We start from the raw sequence: 26,245 nt of genomic DNA, 5'->3' as shown, positions 1-26,245 counted from the left end.
CCATTTACAGTCACTCAAAAAGTGAAATACTTAGTTATAAATCCAAGAAAACATGTGCAGGAACATATATTTAAAACTACACAAAAAACAAACTACATTTCTTTTTGATGAAAGAAATCAAAGAAAATGTAAATAACCGTAGAGATTCAGCATGCTCATGTATTTGAAGACTCAATAAGGTAAAAATATCAATTCTCCTAAAATTGATGTACATGTTTAACTCAATTCCTACCAAAGTCCCTGCAGATGTTTTTTGTTTGTTTGCTTGTTTTGTTTTATTTTACAGCTACAGGCAAGAATACTTCAAAATTTGTTTGATTAAAACAATTTTGACAAAAAAATTGGAAGTAACCCATTTACCCAATTTCAACACTTTTATAGCTACAGTAATCAAGATTATGTAATTATGGTGGATCCATAGTTATAAAGATTAATGGAACATAAAAGAAACATAACAGAAATAGTTTAGAACCCCTACAATGATTCCTACTATGCTCTAAATATGTGTGCCCTTCATCCCTACCAATTCATATACTGAAACCTGATGACCAATGTAATGGTTGTTAGGAGGTAGGACCTCTGGAAGGTGATCAGGTCATAAGAGCAAAGTCCTCATGAATAAAATTAGTGCCCTTATAAAAGAGGCCCCAGAAAGCAGCCTACCCCCTTCTATGGTGTGAGGAGCCAGTCAGGTGGTAACATCTAAATACCAGAAAGAAGACCTGCACCAGAACTTGATGATGTTGGTATTCTGATCTTGAAGTTCCCAGTCTCCAGAACTGTGAGAAATAAATTTCTGTTGCTTATAAGTCAACCCGGTCTATGTCAGCTAGAAAGGACCAATATGACGTACAATTGATGTTTGACAAAGGTGAAATTCAATGGAGGAAAGATAAACTTCTCAGCAAATGGGTGCAGGAGCAATCAGACATCTATAGACCAAAAATAAAAATAAAAGTGTCTCAACCTAAGTATTTTACTTTATACAAAAATTAACTCAAAATGGATCACGCGCTTAAATGTAAAACTATAAAACTTTTAGGAAAAAAACCCACAGGAGATAATCTTCAGAATTTAGGGCTAGGCAAAGAGTTCTTAGACTTGACACCAAAAGCATAATCCATACAACTGGACTTCCTCAAAATCAAAAACTTTTCCTCTGAGAAAGACCCTGTTAAGAGAATGAAAAGATAGCTACAGAATGAAATAAAATATTTACAAACCACATATCTGACAAAAGATTAGTATTTAGAATATGTAAAGAACTCAAAACTCAACAGTAAGACTATAACAAAATTCAATCCAATTAGAAAGCAAACAAAAAACATGAAGCAATATTTTATGGAAGAGGATAAGCACACGGCAAATAAGCACATGAAAAGACATTTGACATAAAATGAGTCATTAGATAAATGCAAATTAAAACCACAATGAGGTAACACTACATATCTATCTCAATGACTACAAGTAAAGATAGTAACAACATCAAATACTGGTGAGAATGCAAAGAAACTGTGTCACTTACACATTGCTGGTGGGAATGTAAAATGGTGCAGTCACTCTGGAATACAGTTTTGCAGTTTCTTATAAAACTAAATATGTAACTAGTATATGACCCAGTAATTGTACTGACACTCTGGGCTGCATTTGGCTCAGTACCCTCTCTGTAAATCAAGTTCAGACATTTATAGTTATGTCTGATGGACTGGATGTCCTTGAAAACTGAAGACATGTTCACACAACAACTTATACATAAATGTGTTTACCAGCTTCACTCATAATAGCTGCAAATGGGTAACAATCTGTATGTCCTTCAATGAATGAATGGTGAAACAAATTGTGGCATATGCATACCGTGGAATACTATTCAACAATAAAAAGGATGGACTATTCATACAGGCAACAACCTAAAAGAAGTTCCAGAGAATGATGCCAAGAAAAAAAAAGCCAATTCTAAAAGGTTGCTTACTGTATTAAATGTATTTACATAACATATCTTAAATGACTCAATTATTGAAATGAGAACAGGTAAGTGGTTGCCAGGGGTTAAGGAGAAGGTGGGTAGGAGGGAATTGAGTACATCTACATCTATAAAAGGGGAAAATGGGATCCTGTGGTGGTGATGAAAATGGTGTGTATCTTGTCTGTTCCAATGTCAATATTTTGAATATGTTGATTATGATATTATATGATAGCTTTGCATGCTGTTACTACTGGGGAAACTGAGGAAAGGGTACCGAAGATCTCTCTGTATTATTTCTTTCAACTGCATTTAAATCTAAAATTATCTCAAAATAAAGAATTTAATTTGCATAAAACCAACCTTAAACAAAACAAAAACTAGCCATTGATGAGTAGTGGCAGTCCCTTCCCTTAGGCTGTTTCCTCATTGGGTCACCACAGGCCTCTCTAATTCAGATTTCCTTGAGCCAAGCCTCTTTCTTCATTGGCTACCTTAGGTGTGTGAGTAGTGATCTGGGGAATGCACTGACTGGAGTGGCATTGCTCCCCAGTAACAAGGGGGCCACCAGGAATCAACTGTAGCCCCAGCAGGGTGAGAGGTGCCCTACTCTCCCTGTCCTCATGCTGCTTAGAAGTAGGTTGCAAGCCACTCGGTCCTTTCCAGTTCAGTTCAACAAATATTTGATGGGAATCTCTAAGCCACCTGGTGTGCCAGGGCATAAGGATAAACAAGCCTAACTGGTATGAGGAGCAGACAATTAAATAGATTACATTGAGAGTACAGCAGAATTGGGGGCTGAGTCTAGGAACAAACATATCAAAAGCAGTAGGAAAGGTAAAAGATAACATAGCAATCTGTTATTCATTCATTCATTCAATACACTTTACCTGAGCACCTACTCAGTGCTCAGTGCTAGGAACATAAAACGCTTTCAGATATTGCCACTTCTCAAACAAGAAGGCAAGCTCATGAATAGACAGGTAGAGCCCACTGTGGCAAGTTCTGGGGCAGAGGAGAGTTCTGTAGCTATGGCCACAAGGATGATGGCCACAAGGATACCCCTTGGGAGAGTAGGGTCCTCTTCACATGACATCAGTGCAGGACTGAATCCTGGATGGGGTGAAAGTGAGACCCTGACGGGGAAAGTGGAAATATATGGCCTTTTTCACCACTTCTCTGCTTTCTGGCTGTACACACTGGGTTGCATTTGGTTCAGTACCCTCTTTGTAAATCAAGTTCAGACATTTATAGACATGTCTGATGGACTGGATGTGGCCACGAGAGGAGTAGTGTGAGTGGCTATAAACAGGCAGGAATATCTGAGCTCTTAAGAGAAAGGAAAACACTACACAGGGGAACGACTGAGATGACAGAGATCAGAATCAGTAGTGAGACTTGAGTGGAAGGTTACCTCCCCTAGGCAGCTCGACCTGAATTTGAATGCATAACTCATACCTAAAATCTGGGAGCATCCACCCATTTCTGGAAAGGGAAGATTTTATGGAGAAACAGAAAGAACAGTATCACTAAAGACCTGAACAACACCTCTGGGGGAGCCCCTGAGAGTAGACCAGAAGAAGAGAAAGGCATTTCTTTTTTCTAGGCTGAGGAGAGATTAAGGGAGTTCAGCATTGCTCAGTGCCCTCCATGTGGGCTGACCCAAGCATGTCAGCATCATGGAGGACCAGTAAGGACAGTGTTATACTTGGTAGCTCACCTCTTTAGGGACTTCAAGACAGACACAAAAAAGAGAGAGGGCCACGGAATGTTCTTTGTGCAGTGAACTTAGGGACAAGTTTTCCTCCTGCAATCTACAGCCTGGTGGGACCAGAAAAAAGACTTTTACTAATGTGCCCTCACTTCCCCCAATTTTTTTTCCTTCCTTGCCCTTCAAAATTCGCTAATAGTATCATTAATGTGCAGAAAGAATTCCTGCCACACTGGGACTCACCTTACCATTAAAAAAATAGAGAACTCTATTTTAATAAAGTCACAGCCCCCCAAGCCAACCATTGCAAGTGATGTCATTAACCATGGCACTGAGTGATAACTTAGATAAATAAAAATAATTTTTAAAGTTTGTGGATCATATTGAATTTGGCTTAACAGGCCCTCTCTTCAAACCTCTGAAAGGATGGCTCATAAAGAAGTAATTCGTTTATATAGACTGTCAAGGTTCATGGGGGACAGCTGGCCTTTGATGCCTCGTCTGTGATTACAGGCAGCTACAAGATAATAAAATTGAGCTCTGAACTCACGCCAAGGTATTCCATGATCTCACTCTGGACACTTTGCCAAACAAAATGAACTATAAATGCTTGCTTGTGTTCCTGCTCTTTGGATTGTAATCTCAAACAAGCCTAAGACTTTCAGGACTTGCATTCCCAGGCCCAAAACTCCCATTAAAGTAAAACCATTGACCTTAACAATTCAGGTCCATAACTAATATTTGTGGTGGGTTCCAATTCCAGGTCTATTCAATATGGCCACTGCAGTAAGTCATAGAAAAGGCTTCTGGAGAAGGGATTTGAATCAGTATTAACTTGTCTAAACTTGGTGATTAAACAGTTCAGTTACAGTCAGGGCAGTCAGGGCTGGTTTTTGATCATCATTGATTTTGCTGTGATGATCACTAGTCACGGCTTTTTAAGAGGATTTCCTCAATGTTTTCAAATCCTCAGTTCATTCTTCACTATGCCGCCACCTCATCTGAGCTTTCATGGGTCCTCTGTTCTTCTGCAGCTTACAGGATGTCCCATGCCCCCCTAACATATACAGTAAACCATATTTACAGGTGGTTTCCATTAGGCCTCCTTGGTTTCTAGGGAAAGAGAGATACTCATTTCTGAAGGTAGAGTGTATACAAACGCAGCAATGAGGATGATTTTATGGCAATTCAGGATCACAAAGATACCAGGACACCTCAGGAACTGAGACCTGATCCCTTCAAGGACCACTTAGATGTTCTTCTCCCTGGCACATCTCTTCTCTCTGGGGACAGCTGCCCTCTCCTCTCTCTGCTAAACAAGCACTCATAACTGCAATTTACACATGTCATAGAACCTTCATATGCAACGATTGCCCTGACCCCCTGACCTACAAGTCCCTCAGCAGTCAAAAAAAATGCCATTGGCCTATTTGATCTTCTTCGATCCAGCTAACAAGTCTCAGCTGTAACTAGCCTATTTATGGGCCACATTGAGGCAAGTGTGCAATCACAGTTGAGCAGGCATGCTGGGTCATGGGGCTTTGAATCTGGACCCCAGGGCAATGAGTGGGAACACACCATAAACATGTTTATATCATACTTGTCAATAAGGCATGTCACAGATTTGGAGTCCCTGATACCTCAGAATGTCTTCAACCTTGGACCTCGTTGGACCAGGTCTTCTGCAGTATTTTCACAAGAGAAAACAAACAAAAAAACAAAACAAAAAACAACAAGAAAACCAGGTGGCTTTGGGGTTTTGCTCTTTTTTATTTTTTCTGATTTTAATATATTATATAAAGAGCCCTGAGTTTGGTGCTCTAGATTTGATCCATTGTCTTTCACTGAGGCTGAACAGGGTCAACTGCTGATGTGAAGATGAGTGATGCTGAGTTTTCACAGGAACTGAGTCCAGGATTCTGGCCTCAAAAGCATTATGCTACTCTGGCTGAGTTCACCAGACTTGGGATGTAGCAGAACCAAATGATGGCAAAAGGGAGGAATGGTTAACAGGGAGAAGGAGAGAGCAATGGCTGGGGGAGCCCCTTTTAGGGAGCCCAAAATGGGGTGAGGGGCTGGCAACATTTTTTCCAGCAAGATTTCAAGATTGCTATGAGCCAGACCAGTGGTACCCGTGTGTCTCCCATGCTTCTTTTCGAATGAGAGTTTTATCAAGGTTTTCCTTCCTCATGGTGAGTATGTGTGGGAAGATAATGTATCTCTTTAGTTCACAGGTCTCTGGATCAAGAGAAGTGGTATCAGTTCTGATGAAGATCACAAAATCTTGGTCGCCAAGACAGATGCCATGATTGGATACAATTTTGGGGGCATCCTAGGATGGGGTGAACGTGTTTTGCATGAAGAAGGGATGTGATGAATGGTATCCCACAGGCAAGCTGTGATTGGGTGATCATATTGATGACCCTACCTTCCAAGTGCTTTTCTAGTTCACTCCTTCACTGGCTCTGGGACTGGCTATGGGACTTACTTTAGCCAGTGGGACAGTAACAAACTTGTCATAAATTCTGCACTTTTTGGCTTCTCTAAAATCACCACAGGGATGAGCTCAGGCTAGCCTGCTAGAAGAATACATGGGAGAGAACAGTGTCATCCTAGCTAGACCAGCCAGTCTACAGCCTCTCCTCTACCGCCTATAGACACATGATCAAGTTCAACTGGGATCAGCTGAGGCTGGCTCAGATTAGCAGAGCTGCCCAATCAACAAGCAGACTCATGTAAGGAAGTGATGGCTGTTTGATGCTCCTAAATTTTGTGGGTGGTTGTTGCACAGCAATACTTAACTGAGACATCCTGGTTGAAATTACAACCTCACCATTACTACTGTGTGATATCATTTGGCTCAACTTCTGTCTCTCCTTCTAGAAAATAGGGATAATAATGATGCCTATCTATCTCAGAGACCTGCTGCAAAAATTAATCGACATAGTGTATGTAAAATTGTGACCAGTAGACTGTAAGTACTCCATAAATGTTAGCTAATTTTCAGTGTTGTGCAAGTTGTTTCCTGTACAAGGATGTATGACCAAGGGGACATCTAGGGGCTGAAATCCTCTGTCTCCACTTGCCAAGCTGTGTGATCTGGAGTGAGACACTGATCATCTGTAAAAAGGGGCACCTGTTTCTAATTTGCACAGTTACCATATGGGCTGGCACCAGTGCTGCTATTATTATTGATTTCATTGTTCACGTATCATCTTGTTTTAGTATAGTATTGTCATTAACTCTGAGTCCCAGAAAACCTGAAATTCTTACATTCAACTGCTTCTCTCGAGCTATCTCTTAGTGCCAGTGTTCAAGTGCTGTAACCTGGAATTCCCCATCCCTCCTGTTAGAGTGACCAACTCACCCTGGTTTGCTGGAACCTTCTGAGTTTGGGCATCAAAAGCCACACATCTCAGAAAACGCTCCAGTCCCGAGCAAACAATGATCGTTTGTCTCCCTAAATGTTCATTTTTCAACCATATTGATGAAAAATAGCCCACAAGCATCTCCTGGTTCTCCTCTAAACATCAATTTGACTTAAAGCAGGATCTAACCAGAGTCTTCTCATTGAGAAGGTCTAAGGGCTGTGGGTTAGGGTCACTGGTGTGTGGATGTGACAGCCCCTGATGACCCCATCCCTCACCTTCTCCCATCAATTAAACCAAGAAACCCAGGGCTGCTGTGGGTATTTATGTGGATCCTTCTCCCTCTTCTCCTTGATTAACTGAAGGCTGCACCCATCCTTCTTCTGTACTGGGGCTCTTAGTCCTTCCTACAGCCATCGCCTTGGGGGTATCCCCTTCATCTTTCCTTCTGCCCTCAAAGCCTGCCTCTGATAATTCAGTACAGGAGGAGCAGTGCATGCCCATCCTTACAGCATCTCCAGCTGCTTCCAGTGAACTCTCTCCAACCAGGAACCCAGTCCTGGGTTCCAGGGTTGAGCACACTACGTGATGGAGGATAAGTAAACTCTTTGGGGTGAGATAGGTCATCCTAAACTTACCAAGGCTAAACTGCTACACATGAACTTCCAATATAAATAAAATCAAAAGAAGGCCAAGTGGCAGGGGCTACTCAGACAGACAGCTTCAGGGACACTTAGAGACAGTTACTGGTGGGCAAGGAAAGATGATAGCTCATGAGAAGAAAGATTTGGAAGCATCTGTTACAGCTGAGAGGGGAAAAAATATGGGCAAAACCTCCATACTCTGAGGAAGGAGGAAGTTCCCTAATTTCCCTCCAGCAGAGAATCTCCACCATAGATAGGGGTCACTCATCATCTCTGTGGAAGAGAAATGTTTTGTTCTCAGCAAGGCAAATACTTAGTGTCCCAGGTGCCCTGGGCCCCAAGGATTATGAGTGGCCTCTGTCTACTCCAATGGTGCTGAAATCTGCCTCCTGAGCTGGTTGGCCATCAGCAGAAAGGAGGGAGGAGTATAAAATGTGAAAAGGAATGATTAAGTGAATGCAGTATCCCTGCTGGAGATAGCCAAGGGAAGATCCCAAACTCCATGTCAATCACTGTCAAGCTGGCAGAAGAGAGAGAACGAAGGAACAGAGTCAAATGAGTACTTTAACTTCAGAGTGATGGCTGTACCTGGTCTTCCTGCTCCCAAATCAGGCTTATGGATGTGGCCACTGCAATAGCCTTGCTGCTCCTGAGGAACTACAGATGGACCTGTCACTGCTATCCTCCTCAGATATCAGAAGTGTCAACTTGACCAAGTCTTCCAGCTTATTGCTGGCCCTTCACTCCTCAATTGTTTTCAGTTTTAAAGCAACTTCTATATTGCTCCTATGCATTCTCAAATAGCACCCTGCCAACCATTGGAATCCCTTAGATCAGAATTACTGTGGTGAGAGTGAAAAATTTGCCATAGGGATGGAGGACTGCAATCTGAGGACATGGGCACTGAGCCCCCCCCATTATAGGTGGCAGACAGGTGCGGGAATACAAGTCTAGTTCTTATTTCTCTATCTATTTGGAACCCCACCATCTGCTCTAAAATTGGGCAATCACAGATTGTATGAGCAAAACATCTGACAACACCATCTCAATCTGTCACTGAACAAAGAACACACCTGTTTTATTTTAACCTACTATATACAAACTACATGACAAAAAAAGAAACCCTGGCTTCTATGCTTGTATAAGAAAGACATTTCATTTTTACATGAAAAACTATTGTAAACAACCTAAATATCCAAAAATAGGAGAATGAAAACACAAAAAGACCAAATACACTATGATCCAAACTAATTTAAAAATGTATCTATATATGACTAGAAAAAAAGCCTAGTAGGTTCTTGGGAGTGTGGGTAAATTTTGTTTTATTTTTTATTCTTGTTAGTGATTTTCACATATACTCAAATGAATATATGTTGGTCCACACCTTTCTGCTTTTTGCTTATTCTAGACAACAAATCTGTGAGTTCTGAGGCAGAATCACAGATGTGGATCCCAGATAGGTCTGAACATGGTTTTCTGCAAGGTGGGATGCGGGTTGACCTTTGGCTGAAGCCAAGTAACTGTTCAGAGAGCCTAGCGGGATGTCAGAGGGCACCGCCTTCTGGCCCTCAGGAATGGCTCCCAAACAAACCAACTTGGAATGCAAAGGCACAAATATCGTGAGACTGACGTGGATAGCTTCTCTGTTGCCAAGGCAAAAGTTTGGAGAGCCACAGGGCAGGACAGACTCAAAATGGCTGGGTCTCATGCCCTTGGTACTGAGAGCACTGGATAAGGAAGAGTGGCCCCAGTGTGATTACTCCATGGTATTCCATGTGGTATTCATTCGCAGACTCTTTCATGGTTTTTGCTGCGTCCATAAACTACCTAAATACTAGTTTACTAACATTTTTCTTTAAATGCGAGTTTTATAAACCTCACATGAATTTATTTGCAAAGAAAACGACTGAAATGAAAAACCAGCAATACTTGCCTTGAATAGAAAGTAACCTAAATAAAACATAACGGAATGTCATTAAAATTCTAGCTTGATGTTGTGGCTTACGAAAGACTCTGTGATAGAACTTGCTCCGTCTTTGTCAAAAAGAAAGATTAGCAAGCATTTGAGAGGTACTGAAGATGACTTGAACCTCCCCAGCTGCAACTTTCTCCTTGACATAATCAGAAAGAGAACTTAAAGGGAGATGACTTACTCAGCCAGCCTGGATTCCGCATTCTTTAATGTTATGTCTGGGTACCATGTAAATCTTCCACCGCCAATGAGATACATACTATACACCAGACAACTGGCAGAGAAGAAAAAAGGCAGCACTTGAAGTCTGAGAGTCTGAAATTGAGTGACACAGTTGATCCATCCTGGCTGAGTAAGCTTGAGCAGCATATGCAGTTTTCCTATGTCTCAATGTCCTCATTTGCAGAACAGAATCATACTAGCTGACCTGTTTCACTGAGTTGATTAGGCTTGGATGGATGGATGCGTGTGTGTGTGTGTGTGTGTTTATAATAAAAGGGTACATGTTTTGTGATAGTCTGAAACAATTTTTTGCAGCTAATAGATTACTCCATAGGGATAAATTACAGGTAGATTATAAGGAAGTATATTCCCAACTAACTGATATTTATTTGTAGAGTTCTGCACAATTTTCAAACTACTTTCTCCTACATTATTGAACTGATTGTTCCTACACCACCACATTACTTGATAATTCAGGCAACATAGCTTGATGTACAAGTGGGTGACCATAGCAAGCTTTAAAACAAATTCCAAGTGTAATTTTATCTCTTTCTTTAAACATTATCATCACAGATTATAATTGCACCATTGTAATCAACCTAAAATGAATCAAACACTTGTGGCTTATTGATATAATAAGAATTGCGATTACTCTGATTATCTTCATTATTACCATTGCTATGATTATTGGAACTATAATTTGTTGGGTATCTACTGGCTACCAAAGAGGGCTCTAGGCACTTTTCATTAGTACCTTACTTAATCTACCGTTTTAAAACCAGGAGTAGATACTATGATTACTCCCATTTTAAATATAAGGAATCTGTCCCTCAGAGTTCAGTGACTTGTCTGAGATCATACAGCTAGTAAATAGCAAAGATTAAATGTAAAACTACAAGTGTTTGGCTCAAAGTCTGTGACTGTTCACCTCTGCCTTTCTTTCTCATAAGAACCGTGACTATTCCTAGCCCTCTGGAAAAGTCTTTGCCATCAGGCACTTTACAGTACACAGGGCATGAATAAGGCCCCGGGGCAGGTCAAAGATAAGGAGGCAGACAGACTGGTAGACACTGAACAGAAAAGAAGGAAAGACAAACAAGAGTTAACCATGTGGGAAAGAGCATTCCCAGCGGCAACGAACACTGTAACCAGCTAATCAAACCAGGCCAAATCACGTCCCAGGCAATTTTCTGGGCAGCCTTCAGAGAGTCACCCAGCCCGAGAAGTCAGCCAATTATGCCTGATCATTCTCTGCAGCCCTGTCCTTTTAAAAGACAGGTCCGGACTGGCCCAATGTAGACAAATGAGCAGTTCTATCATCTCTGAAAGGCAATCTAATTCCCTTCAAATGTAAAAGTCTCTACAGTTTCCTATCAGGCCTCAGTGGGGCACAGGTAAAAATTAATAAGCTCACGGTGTGTCCAGTTTGCTTTCATTATCATTTTTTGCCATGCAGTGGACAAGGTTTTCATTATTGCTCAAGGATTTTACTGTCTCTGATTCTCTAAGAAGGTCAAATCTACAGAGCTCAGACACTGGGTTGAGAATTGAGTCAAGTCTAATGGACTTGACTGAAGTCTGAGGGAGGTTTCATTGACTGAGCATCAGCACTTTACTAATCAGCTAGGGCAGGGATCAAAAGCCAATATATCAGGGAAAGAAACTCAGAGCCAGTGGTGAGAATCCCTGGCTCCATGCTGGCCTGCTCTGGGAGGCTGAGCAGTTTGTTTAACCTCTCTGTTAGTTCTCTCCCCTGTGAAATTTGCAGGGAGGAAGGTCTGGAATAGGAAACTCAAATATATTAAATATCTACTATATCTCAAAACATTACAATATCTGCTATAGACATTCTTTAAACTGCATCACAACAACATCCCTAGAAAGCTCATATTATTTTACAAATGATGATATTACTAGGCTACTGTAAACAGTCATTCCATTATATTGTCACTAAATCACACCATTAGAATGAGCCTTCCAAGGGCCAGGTACTGAGAGACACATGCAGTGTGAACGGGACTGCAAACTCATATAACTTTTCTAAAGAACAGTTTAACATATTTCAGGAACTTTAAGACCCTTGATCAATTAATTCCAATTTGAAAATCCATCCAAAAGATAGAATCTGAAATACGGAACATGTTATAATTAAAAAGAGTTGAGAATAGACAAATTGCCAAACAGAGAATGGCAAACTCTAGAGTATTCATTATGTAGAAAACCATGCCATTTAATCAGGTACAGAAGAACATTTTTAAAAAAGACTTATTTTCATGACTTTAATGGAAAAAAATACATTATAGCATTAAGATGTATGATAATTTCTGGGGGAAAAAGAGTAGAAAAATGACTGGAAGGATATATACTAAAATGTTAAAAGAGGCTCACTCTGGAGTATGAAAATGTATGCTTCATGCTTTTTGTGTATATTTCATTATATTTTCCACAGTTTCTACAACTATGAAAAGACTGGTCATAATCAGGAGATATACCACAAAAGCGATTTTATATCCCTAAATTTTGCATTTGCATACAAAATGCAGTCATGATTTTTTATTTAAATGAAAAAAACTCTTAAGATTGCATATAATTTTGAAAGATATTTTGGCAGAATCTGTGTGTAGAAAATTTTTCTTATAAAAAAATTAAGGAGGAGAAAGATAAGAGGAGCAAGACAAGAGCACAAATGGTATGGATGGAACTGTCTTTCACAAAGCTTATAACTCACTTCACAGGCTAAACTGGAAATAAAGACTACTGGGAAAAGGGTGGAAAAACTGACATGCCATACAAGAGCAGTTGATAAGGGGGGACTAAAAGCTTCAGTTGACTTCGAGGAGTGATGGAGTTGGCAGATATGAATTTTTCAATTTTATGAGAATGATAGGGATCTGAAATAAATCTTCAGTATTTTCTTTTTAAGATAAATGTTTTAAAATAAACGCCCGCAGCATGGATGGATGGTAGTGCCTGTGTCCTGTCTTAGAGCTGATCATAAATAACACTGAGAAAAATAGCTTTGGTCATTCTGAAAAGCACCTTTATTTTTTACTCTTAGGAGCTCGGAGGATTATATTTTGATGCATTAAGTTAGGCTTTTTTTTTTTTAAGGCAGTTGCAAAAAATAGGAAGAGTATAGACATTGTCTTCAGATGGAAATAAGTACTCAGGACTTGACTTAGAAGCAAACCTTAGTTTCAAGGTGTGCCTGAATACTTGTGGGTGCATCCAATGGTCAGAATATAAATTCAAGTTTAGGCATTTGATAGGCTTATGATGAAAGGAAATCCTTTGCTGAATCTTCAAATGAAACGTTTAATTTTCCTTCAGCCCCACAACTTAAGTAATCCTTTATAAACCCAAACTTTCAAATATCAGATTTGCTTGAATTGAATTTTTTCTGTTCTGGTCTATACATTAGAGATCTTATAATTTGATTGTAGAATGACTTACTCAGTGGCTTCAGTTTCCAAACCCACTACTGGAAGAAAACAGGGCTACATCAGAGGCAGACAAAATGAATGATCAGACACATTCTTCATCTTTTGAAGTGTTAGCCTCATCACACTGAAGTGACTTAATGACATCCATTTACTTTCCATTTAATTTGCCATTTGTTTTCTCTATTATATTTAAAAGAGGGGTCACATACTGGATGGAAAGGTGAGTGAGAGGACCTGCTTTGTGGAAGGGGCTGAGCACACAGGCTGTGGGAAAATACGCTGAGGAAGTCAGGGCACACACTGGTGTGAGAAGGGAAGTGGCCACTCAGCTCTGTAGCTGAGATCTGATTCATGATAAACCAGAATCCTGCATTTTTTATGATAAAGTTCCCAATTTCTAAGTATTTTCTCTGTTTTTTCAAGTACATGCCAAACCAATCATTTTCATGACCCAGACATGTTTGCTGATGTTTACAATTGCTAATTAAGCCCAATGCCACACTAGCTATGTCCAAGACAAGAATGTGTTGGAGTCTTTCTAGGCTGGCAAAGAAGATTTAGGGAAGATACCTCATGTTTTGTGGAAAAGACAGCATGAGGCTTACATTTCCATTTGGTTGAACTGGGACCTCTTAGGGTAGTTAGAAGATATATCAAAATGTCCCAACTCTAAACACCATAGAAGTCACAGGTACCCTCGGCGGTTATCATTCTACAAAAAAAAAAATAATAATAATAAAGATAAAACCTTCTTCTGAGAGTTAGGAGTATCTTCCCCACGCTCTGCAAGAACGCTTATGGGTTTATCTTCACATAATGCGGAATTTCCCCCATCTAACACACCTGCTCACTCCTTACTTTATAATATTCCATAATGAAAAAAGAGCCTTCACTTCTAAGAGAGCCTTATCTCTTAGAAGTGCAGAAAAGCCCATTTTTTCTGCCCAAGTAGCTCATAATGTAGCAAACTGTCAGAAAAAATAGACTTCATCACGGTGAAAACCTCAGCCTGGCACCCATCTATCATAAAGCAATCTTCTAGAAATCTTGAAAACCTTCATTAAATTTCCTGTCTTTCTCCTGACAGTTATAAAATGTTAACAATATTACTCATGATTCAGGCATCTTCAGAAATCCTTTGTCTAATCCCTCCTTCTTCTCCTATCACTCGTCCCTTCTCTTTGCCAAAATCCATGAAAGCACATGACATAGCAGTAGTTCTCATTCACCCCTTCTCACTCACCCTCTTCAGAGGAAGAAGCAGGGGTAGTTTTGGTGACAATGAGAAGGCTGTCTAGCTATGACTTGTAGAGGGCAAAATGACACAGCCTTCGGATTCCTCCCCCTGCAAGAGCAAAACTCACTTGGAAACTCAAGGGCAGTACCCTGTCTCATCCTTAGCAGTTGTTTCCTGGTCCTTTCTTCTTTCCCTTCTCTCTTGCCAATTTAATAAGCTATAAGTCTCCACCTAACCATGATGTGTGGGTTGTGGGGACAGTGGGTCACACACCTTACTATCATAGCTATGAATCATCACACCAGGGGGATAATTCTCCTAAGAACCTTAGTAATCCAACTTCTCCAACTCCAGAGGCCACTTCAGCAATTACCATCCCTCAGAAGAAAAAATGAGGGTCTTGCATTAGAGGTCACATGAAGAAAACAACAACAGTAGCAGCAATTTAAAATACAAGGAGAGCTAGAATCCACCCCAGAAATAAGAAGAGGCATACAACTATAAAATCACAGGTTAATCCACGAGGTGCACAAGGTGACGATAACAGCTATAAAGCCCTAGGCTGGGCTCTGTGGAGGTTTCCCAACATGTCTCCAAAGCAAACCAATAGCAGCCATACTAAGCTGCCATCTCACCTGCAAAAGGAATTGGTGCATCTTTATCCAGGGCTACCAGTGGTGGGTCCAAAATGACTGTGTCATTATTCTCTGTTATGACTCCATGATACGAAGTCTCGATCCATGGCTTGTGCTTGTTGACTAGAAAACAAAAGAAACACAAACAAAAAGATCATCATCTGAATAACTAGTCCATAATAATATTATGAATAGGATACATTTGCTCAACTGTAGGCTTTCATGCAACAATCCTATGAGGGGCACAGAGTATGTTAATCCCATTTGAAACCCAGAGAAGCTTCAGAGAAGTACAGAGAGTGGTTCAACAGGTCATCAAGACACAAAAGGTGAGGGACAGCACTGATATGCAAACATGGTTTTTTGTCTCTAGGACTATGGGTCCTACACCTCACCAAAATCCCATTATTTCTATTTCTGAATGCCTAGCAGAGATAGATATTCTTAAGAGTTGATTGAAAGCTTTAATTCCCAAATGCTACTATTTATTAATATATGTTTCCGAGTGAAGGTCCACTACCAGTGAATAAGCTAGCAGTTAGGTCTGTGTATGCTGGAATTTCTGATCCCAACCTGATGTGATCCCCCATTAAGAGCAATTATAGCATTTTATATACATATATATATATATATATACCTATATATGTAAAGATGCAACAAATATTTGAATGTTTTCTGAACACTTAAAGACTGTATCTACCTAAATAGTCAAAATTATCTAGCAACTTAAGCTGTTCTTCAAAAATTTGGCTAGCTGAATGACAGATTATCTAATAAACAATTAACACACTTAAAATATACATCAAATATATGTTACAGGCTGAATTGTGTCTCCCCTAAAAAAGATAGGTTAGAATCCTGAACCCCAGTACCTCAAAAAGTGACTGTATTTGGGGAGAGGATCGTTATAGAGGTGTTCAAGTTAAAAAAGAGGTCATTAGGATGGATTCTCATCCAATATGACTGGTGTCCTTACAAGTAGGGGAAATTGTAGCACAGACAGGCATGCAGGGTGAATACCATGAGAAGACTAGAGTTTTTCTGCCACAGGCCTTGGACCTAACAGAAACAAGGAGAGAGGCCTGCAACAGATCCTACCCTGGAGCCTTCAAAGGGAGCATGATCCTGCCAACACCTTGATTTCAGACTTCTGGCCTCTAGAAATGTAAGACAGTACACCTCTGTTCTCAGGTATCCAGTTTGTGGTAGTTTCTTACAGCAGCCCTAGCAAATGAATACATGTACTAATAAATGGTAGAGAACTGAAATAAGACTTGTGCCAGGATCTGGGTAAGATTCCTGTAAGAGAATCCCATCTGGTGAACATCCAGTTTCTGTCAATTCCTTCTCCTGAATATATCTTGTCTGATGTGGTTCTGCCCAGATGACTCCTATCTGGACAGCTGCAATGGCCTCCTGGTTGGTCTCCCCATCAGAAATCTTGTTCCACTCCAGTCTCTTCCATGCACTGGTGGTATCAAGAGTGATCTCTCTAAAATATTAATCCAATTACTCAACTGTGAGCTGCCTTGTTTCTCTTTTTGTTGTCCTCTATTACCCTCACAGAAGTCTGGGTGCAGAATAGGTGCTTTAGAAACAAAGAACAGGCTAGAAGGAGCCCTAGAATAACCAAAGTAGTTCTAATGCCAACCCTCATGCCCTGCTTCACAGTTTAAAAAGGTATGTTCACATACACAGTGCGCCCCACAACAACCTGAAAGGTAAGAGTGATCATTATAAAGATGAAGAAACTACTTCTATGAGATTTGACTTTCCCAAGGCAAACACAGGGTTGAAAACTAATAAGTGGGAAAACCAGAAATTCGTTCATACTTTGTGACATCCAAAAGGTACATGCACAAACATGCACATAATAATATATATATACAATATACATTATACTGCATATATTTTGTAGATTACAGTTATTTTGGTTTTGTTTTGTTTTTTGAGTTGGATTCTCACTCTGTTACCCAGGCCGGAGTGCAGTGGCACAATCATGGCTACCACAGCCTCAACCTCCTAGGCTCGGCGATCCTTCTGCCTCAGCCTTCCAATAGTTGGGACTACAAGCATGTGCCACCATGCCCGGCTAATATTTTTATTTATAGTTGAGACAGGGTTTTGCTAAGTTGCCCAGGCTGGTCTCGAATCCCTGAGATCAGGCAATCCTTTTTGCTTCCACCTCCCAAAGTGCTGGGATCATAGGAGTGAGTCACTGCACCTGCAGATTACAGTTTTTTAATAGCCATGGCAAAGCGAGAGCTTTTAGAACAGAGAACAGCTCTGATACAGAGGCTCCTGTTCTCATCCCACCCCATCATCTTCAAAAGGTCAGGTAGGAGCTATTCTGAAACTGGTGGTCGCCTCAACCTGTGCTGCCATTTTGCTCCTTCTGACCCGCCCCACATCAACTGTGAACTAACTGAGAAGCAGACAAGTGGGGCATGTGCTTTGCTATTCTCAGGTCTTGGCTCCTGGAGTCATTTCTGCAGACTGGATCATACCTAGGCCCTAGACTGACTCTTCCCACTGCAGGTGTGAACAGGGCAGCAGCACATCCATTCTCATGTGTTGGCACTCAGACCGATGCTTCATTAGAGACCCTGGAAGAATTACAGCCACCCTGGGCTGTCCCCACACTCCTTTGCTCTTTTATTAGCCATTGACACAAATGCAATGTAAATAATTTGCAGCTGTTGGGAGAAACAATTAATCTTTTTTTACCCCCTTAATTAAACCTAGGGGCCTATTCATTAGAACTGTATCCAGAGCATACGCCAGGAGCTCACCCAGTGTTTCAGATTCATTGTGCCCCTCCAAATGGTCTAAATCAGGTAGTCTCGGGGCAGGCAACGGAATCTGGAGTCACTGTTCCTGGTTTCGGCTCTGACTGGTCCGAGGTGAGTCAGGTGGCCTCTCAGAGTTTTAATTCCCACCACTGTAAAATAAGAATGATGACAGTACTTACAGGGTTGTTCTGTCATTCAGGAGTCCTGTGCTGGACACACAACCCTTGTCCTTTCTTTACTCAGACTCACCACCTTGCTTTCAGGGCAGTGACAGTGTTTGCAGGAGAGGTGGTTTATAGACCGACCTTAGAGTAGAGATTTGTCCTTCATTAGTGAAAGAGATGTGTTGATTTCCTTCTGCCAACAGACCCGCCTCCCTTTCCTCCCTTCTACCATTGCTTCAGTAAATTGGGTACCTATCACATTTTGGGCATTTTATATACATTCATTCATCCCTACAACAAACATTGTGGGACACATTTTAGTTCTCATTTTGCAGGTGAGGAACTGAGGCTTAGAGGGATTTAGCTGTTCCCAATTTGGAAAATAAGAATGCTAAAATTTTCTCACTTTTGTCCCACATTCAGATCCTTGCCAAGGTTGATAAACATTTGTATTTTGATGTTTAAACAAAGTAAAGTCAGCCAGGCTCGGTGGCTCAGCCTGTAATTCCGTGTCTTTGGGAGGCCGAGGTGAGTGGATTGCCTGAGCCCACGGGTTTGAGACCCACCTGCAGGCGAGACCTCATCTCTACAATAAATCAAAAAATCAACTGGGCGTGGTAGCGCATGCCTGTAATTTCGGCTACTTGGAAGGCTGCGGCGGAAGGATCGCCGGAGCCCAGCAGGTCAAGGCTGCGGTGGCCGGGAGTGGCCATGGCACTCCAGTCTGGGCGACAGAGTGAGACTCCAACTCAAAAAAATAAAAAATAAATAAACAAAGTAAAGTCTTCCATCCTTTGTCTATAGATCAAATCCTCAGGGTTGTAAATCAATAACTCAAATTTACATTACTTTCACTATGAAGATATCATTCATGGATGAGCCAAGTATTGTATAAGAATTACTTTTTCTCCTTAGTGGTCTAATGGTCATTGCAAGGACAATGGTCATTCCTTGCCTGCAGAGCAACTGGATTCTTTATTATTTCACTCTGTAAAATGGCTGAATCACACTCCATTTAAGCTTGTATCATATTTGCAAGCAGCCTCCTTTAAATATTTTTTCCCTGAACTTTATGATTGCCTTTTTTATTTCTATTAGGTAATGAAACATAGAACTTCCCTGCAGCCTAACCACGTTATATTTTTTATATCATTCCATCTATTACTCATTCTTCATTTGTAAAATGGTGATACTTATTTCTCAGGACTGTTGTGAAAATTGCATGAAATAGCAAGGGTAAATCTAGCACTCCTGGAACAGAGTAGACATTCAAACACTCTTCAGCCCCCTAGCCCATCTCATGATCCTGTATGGCTGCAGTATGGTCTTATACTCTCAGAAATGTTTAGCCCAGCTTTGTTCATTCAACAAATATTTAAGGAGTATCTAAAATGCACAGAAAACATTTAGGTAAAATGGGGGAGGGAAATCCTTCAAAAAGGCATCTGATAAAATTTAACACCCATTTATAGTTAAAACTATCAGTAAATGAGGAATAGAAGACAACTTACTGAATCTGATAAATAATTTGTTTTAAAAGCCCCAGATAGCTAGCATCGTACTTAATGGTGAGACAGTGAAGTTTTTTCTCCCAAGATCAAAAGGAATACAAAAATATCCACTCCTATCTCTTCTATTCACATTGTACTGGACGTTCTAATCAGCACAAAATGGCAAAAAAAAAAAAAAAAAATCAGATCGGAAATGAAAAAGTAATGTTGTCATTATTCAAAGATAGCATAATCAATGTAAGCATTCTGTGAAATTAAAAAATGCTACTAGAACTAATAAAAGAGTTTAGGAAGGTCAGAGGATAGAAATCAATATTAAAAAACCAGTGACATTTCTACTTACTACTAATGAACAACTAAAAATTTATTTTTTATTTTTTTAGTATTTTATTTATTTATTTTTCTTCTGTATTTGTCCTATTTTGCATTTTTAAAAAATCTTTATTATAAAGATGTGGGGTACATATCAGGGTTAGGTATATAAACATTGATCATGCAGGTACTCTTGTATGCTAAGGTATGCTCCTCCCTTTCCTTGCAGTAAACCGAAAATTTTAACTTTAAAAATTATAATAATAGAATAAAAACATGAAACAGTAAAAAATTTTACAAAATACATGAGAAATCTGTACACTAAAAACTCTAAAACACAGCTGAAAGAATTTAAAAAATAAGAAAGGTTTTAGTGGAGAGAGAGACAGTGTTCATAATTTAGCAAACTCAATATAGTTAAGATGTAAATTTTCCCAAAAACTGAAATACAGATTTCATACAACTCAAATAAAAATATTAGCAAAAAATTTTTTTTAGGAATAAGCTAATTTAAACATTTATCTAAAATTTTAAAAGACCTGAAAAAGCCAAACTAATTTTAGAAAGAAGGACAACGTTGGAGGGCTTATACTACTTGATTTCAAAACTTACTGCAAAGTTATTCTAAATAAGACACTGTGGTATTGACATAAAGATAGACATATAGATTAACAGAAAGAGTAGACAGTCCAGAAATAGACATATACAGATGGTCAATTCATTTCTGGCAAAAGTTCTAAGATAATCCAACAGGAAGGATAATCTTTGTATTAAATGTTGCTGAAAAAATTGGGTATCCATATATGAAAAAAAACAAATGATGGTCCTACTGTACATCATAAACAAAAATTATCTCCAAATGGATCCTAGTTCTAAGTGTAGGAGTTAAGATTATAAAACCTTCACAAAAAAGCATAAAATAAAATCTTAGTGTTCTTGGGTTAGGCAAAGATTCATTAGAAGGGACAAAAAAAAAGCATGAATTATACAAGATAAAGTTGGTAACACCAAACTTTATAAAAATAGTAAACTCTTATTTTTTGAAAAACAAATTTCAAAAAGCTACAGACTGGAATAAAATGCTTGCAAAGCATATCTCATAAAGGTTTGGTATCCAAAACATATAAATAACTCTTGCAATTCGATAATAAGATAAGCAATCTGATTTTAAAAAGCAAAAATTTGAACAGACCTGTCACCAAAATAAATATACAAACAACAAATAAAAGCATGAAAAGAAGCTCAACATCAATAGTCATCAGCGATATGTAAACAAAAGCCACAATGGGATATCAGCATACCACCACTTGAATGGTTAAAGCAAAACAGACAATACCAAGCTGATAAAGACATAAAGCAACTGGAACTTTCATTTATTTCGTTGGTAAGAATGTCAGATAATACTGCCTTAACACACTTGGAAAATAGTTGAGCAGTTTCTTACAAAATGACTCAGCGATTCTATTCCTAGGATTTACCCAAGATAAATGAAAACATACATTACACCAAAAGACTTGTATGCAAATGATCACAGAATCTTTACTCAGAATACATAGTGCCAAACTGGTAACTAAAATGACCATCAACTAGTGACTGGATAAGCAAATTGCAGTCTATTCAGATAATGGACACCCACTCAGCAAAAAGAAAAAAAAAAAAAATCAACTACTGATCTATACAACAAAATGAATGAATCACCAAAGCATTTCACTGGCGAAATGAAGTCAGAGAAGTAAGACACAAAAGACAGCATGCTATTTGATGCCGTTCATATGACATTCTCGAAAAAGCAAAAGCACAGGGACAGAGAACAACAGATCAGTAGTTGCCAGGGTTTGGGTGGGGGTGGGATTTGATTGCAAAAGGGCACAAGGAAACATGCTGGAATGAAGGAACTATTCTACATCTTAATTCTGGTGATAGTTACATTTCTGCACGCATGCATTGGTCAAAAGTAAACAGCTTTACACTTGAAAAGGTGAATCTTATTTTATGTAAATTATGCCTCAGAAAACTTGGGGCAAAGGACTCAAAGAATTCTCAGCAAGAGAGGAATCCATGATAACCGGTATTGTAAGAGGTAGGCAAGAAGAGCAGAAAGGTGTGAAAAAGAGAGAAGAGAAACACTAACTCAGTCATGGTAATCCAAGATTACTTCCTGGAGAAAGCAGATCCTAATTCATGAGCAGTAAGAATAAAACACCCGTGCTTTGAGAGGCTGAGGTGAGTGGATTGCCTGAGCCCGCGGGTTCGAGACCTGCCTGGGCAACTTGGCGAGACCTCATCTCTACAGTAAATCAAAAAATTAGCCAGGCATGGTAATTCCAGCTATTCAGAAGGCTGAGGTGGAAGGATCGCCGGAGTTCAGCAGGTCAAGCCTACAGTGACCAGGAGCGGCCACTGCACTCCAGTCTGGGCAACAGAGTGAGACTCCAACTCAAAAAAAAAAAAAAAGAATAAAACAAGGATAAAGGATGTGCAGGATTCCAGACAGAGGAATGAGGAAGGGCAAAGGCCCAGTGGTAAAAGCATTAAGACATCTTGGGGAAAATGTGAATTGTTAGGTTTGGCTGGAAAACAAAATTTGAGGGATCCAGGCCAGCCACAATGCTGGACTGAGACATGGCATTCGCATTACCCAGGGCTTTTTGGCATGTACAGAAACCATCTAGGAGGTACTTCCAAACCCTGGCTTCATGGGTTGCTGAAGAACCATCTCCTTTCCAGAAAGAAGCAGTAAGCACTGATGCTCGTGGCTTGGCTGTTATTCCTTATTTAAATCTGTTCCATCCCTTGTTGTTCCCTCCCTAAACAACATCCTTTTTGTACCAATGGGCTGAGACCAGTCAGCTCATGCTCGCTCCATTTGAATGGAACTTCAGAAGAATTGACTTTATATCAGTTCTTGACAAGATATGTCCCTGTTTGCTGCAAACTCCTTCTTGAGGTTGAGCTGTGTCATATCCTGCCCCTTTAGGACTGTTTCTTGCCTCTGTCTTGTCTCTCTTCCAGCATCTGGAAAATGCCTATGTCTTTGCACTCATGCAGAGGAAACACCAGTGTGATATTTCTGCTCCATTTACAGAGAAATTGGGTCTTGCCACCCAATGCGCCTTTAACTAGAGCACGGATGCATTTCTCAGGAGAGCTCTTCGGGTCTCTTCTCTGTGCCTCCACCTCTGAAAAAGTATATCAATGCTCCATCCAAGTAGCAGGGCCAAGTGGCTGATGATTTACCTTTTGAATCTTTATGCTTTCAACCTAAAGTTGACCCTTCTGACCACTGCTAGCCCATGAATCTTCAGAGCTCCACTACCGTTCCCTGAGCAAAAGTAAACTATGGGTAAAAAACATGCTTTTCTGGTTGCAAAAATGTGTAAGCAGGGTGAATTATACTCATTGAATATATTATTCCAGTGGTCACACTGGTCTTTTTGCCTGCCATTCTCAACTACCCCCTTCTTAGACCAGGGTATATGTAGGGCCTATGGGGATATTGATCAGTGGAGTAGGCTGAGCCAATTGATTGGATATTAAAACTTTTATTTCACAGGCCTAGAAACTTCAGTTTGTTTGGCAATGGGCACTTGAGATCTTGAGATGAAAGTTTATAGGGAGCTGGGGCTGGCATTCATGTAATGATCATTCAAAGTTGAGGGGAAGCTGAAAAGCCATTAAAATCAGAGAAAGTCAATCTGCCAGGAGACACAAGATTTGGAAGTAGATTGTCAGGGAGAAGATTTCTTGAGATTTCTGCTTGTACCCCAAGCAGCTGCAGGAGACACGGAGGCTGCTCTCCACTTTTGTTTTCTGGCCCCAGGCCCTGCTCACCCTGCAAGGACTCATCAGCCTGGCATGGGTTTCTGAGGTTGCCAAGTGGCCAAGTGAAGGCTTTCAACAGTTCTTCCAATCACTATTTTTTCTTATTTGTACGAGTTGGAGTGGGTGTCTACAACAATTACAACAGCATTACAAAAAAATTTGTATTCTCTGCTTCAGAGTCAGTCTGGGATAGGATTCCTGTCTAGGCAGACATGATCTTGCACTTCCCAGTCTAGAAGACTTCAGCAGCTCTCCACTGTGTGATGCCATGCCAGGTCTCAAGCTTCCTCAGAGACCCATGCCTTTGCCCTCACGGTTCTGTCAACCCCTCTGCTCACACTTTTTACTCCTGAATCCTGCCTGTTTATCCTTCTAGATTTGGCGCAAGCTACCTTCCTCTGTTCTCCATGTCACCCTGTACTGCCTGCTCTCAGACCACCAGTCTCCTGCATTGTCTTTAGCTATCTCTCTGTTCCTCTTTCCTGTGGAACTGTAATCCCCCTTGAGGAGGAGACAGCAGTCTGGCCACAATGATATCCACAGGTCCTAAAAAGTGCCCAACACATAGTAAGCCATTGATAAATGAGGTGAGCACACTTATGCCTTGACAGCACCTCTAGTATCTAAAATAATTAGCAGCACTTTGAATCCCATGAGTAGGTATTTCTACCCAAATAGAAAGAGGGCATCCCCCCAAAGCTTAGGGTGACATTTACCATCACTTAATTAAAGACAACGCATATCACTTGCTAGAGGTACCAATTAGAGAGTTTTAAATACAAATCCCATGTGGGTGACTCACACATGCAAAAATCCACAGACATGAGACTTACATTTCACTGTTTTAATTGGGTTTAAAAAGTATTTGAAGATGACTTAATCCTTAGCTTTTGATAGATGCTTTCAATAAGGACAGAACTCTGCTTTCCTTCCCTTACTCCCTTCTTTCTTTCCACCCACTTACCCATCCATACATCCATCCATCCACAATTTCTATTTTCTTCTTTTCTTCTATCATTTTCCATTCATAATACTCAACTCTTTGGAGTGTGGATGCTGTCAAAGTATTAACTAAGTTTCTCCAGTCTGAGGGCAGACTATATGTCAATATCCCGTTGGGTATTGGCATGTGGGCCAGCAGCAAGGCTGGGAAGACTTGTGTACTGCGATTACATGTAGTTTTTACAAAAGTGAGATTTTAAGTTGTTTCCACACAAGCTATCTGACCAAAACTCAGACAGACCCTGAGGTTGAATGCTAGGGCTGCTAGGCTTAATGTCAAAGTGGCAACACTCTATACCAAAAGGATGTCTTAGCCAAGTCTTTCAACCTTCACAGACCTCCACTCCTCCTTGTAAAATGGAAGTAATACCAATCCTACAAGTTTGTTGGGAGGAAGATAAAATAAGACACTGAGTTAGAGCTGACTCGGTGGTGACTAGCACCTCATAGGTATCCAGCAAAGGCTTTCAATTCCTCACAGGCTGGGATCAGGAACCACAGGCTGGGATCAGGAACCACACCAGATCCAGCAGGCCCCAGATAGACATGCCCATGACCCAATAAATCTGCTGGTGAGATGAAGATCTGAAAAAGCCCTGGGTTTACCTCTCAGGGGCTGGGAAGATGAGATTAAATGTATGAAGAAGATTGAGAAAGATTCAGAAAAAGATCATTTAGAATAAAAAGGGGTTTTAAAAAAAACCCCAAAGACTGATTGTTTAATGATCCCATTCAGTTGCTGGAGCCAACTCATTTTTCCACACAAAATATTTTACCTACTGAACAACATTGTTAGATTGAAGTGTGCACTAAATTGTTATGTCTATGATTTCCCAAGATTGTTATTACTTCAATATCTCATACTTCACTGCAGTTTAAAAATCTTTAACCCCTAAAACCAGTCCTTAACTTACTTTGGAATTCATGCTAGTGAGTGTAATTGTCTAAAACTCTTTCTGTAATTGCCATTGTCAGATCAGAACCATTACTTAGCTAATCAAAAGTTGCCATTCCTGAGTGCCTAGTATGTGCCAAGTGTTACAGTCATGATCTCATTAAATCCTCACAAGCACTTCTGTGAGAGGAAAGCGTGGCTCCACTTCTTGGGTGAGAGAACAGAGAGGTTCAGAGAGCTTAGGTGGAAGAACTGAGATTCTGTCCTGGTTGATCATCCTTCCTCCCACCAGGTCAATGCAGCAGCACACATTTGTTTCCATCTCCTGTGGGCCAAGTCTTGGACCAAGTGTTTGGTGGGGCAAAGGAGACAATAGAGCCAAGACTAAGGCAGACTGGGGAATAGTCAAGGTTGTCCAGAGAAACAGAATCAATATATCTATATCTATAGATCTCTACACGTGTGTGTGTGTGTGTGTGTGTGTGTGTGTGTGTGTGTGCGCGCGCGCGCGCACATGCGCGTATATGTATGTGTGTATAGAGAGGGAGGGAGGGA

The 26,245-nt window shown here is 40.3% G+C and overlaps 1 protein-coding gene across 1 annotated transcript in view; it reads right to left on the bottom strand.

The window, feature by feature from the left end:
- The window catches only part of CLSTN2 (calsyntenin 2), a 418,317-nt gene that overhangs the window by 377,249 nt on the left and 14,823 nt on the right, over positions 1–26,245 (bottom strand). The window contains exon 2 of the mRNA XM_021712857.1: positions 15,193–15,315. Coding sequence (XP_021568532.1) covers positions 15,193–15,315 — 123 coding nt within the window. The remainder of the gene's footprint in view (positions 1–15,192; positions 15,316–26,245) is intronic.

The sequence above is a fragment of the Carlito syrichta genome, unplaced genomic scaffold (assembly GCF_000164805.1).
Source record: "Carlito syrichta isolate Samal-C Ts95f unplaced genomic scaffold, Tarsius_syrichta-2.0.1 Scaffold91100, whole genome shotgun sequence".
NCBI classification, from domain to species: domain Eukaryota; kingdom Metazoa; phylum Chordata; class Mammalia; order Primates; family Tarsiidae; genus Carlito; species Carlito syrichta.
Note: the sequence above shows the minus strand (reverse complement) of the source record. Positions and strands in the feature narration are given on the sequence as shown.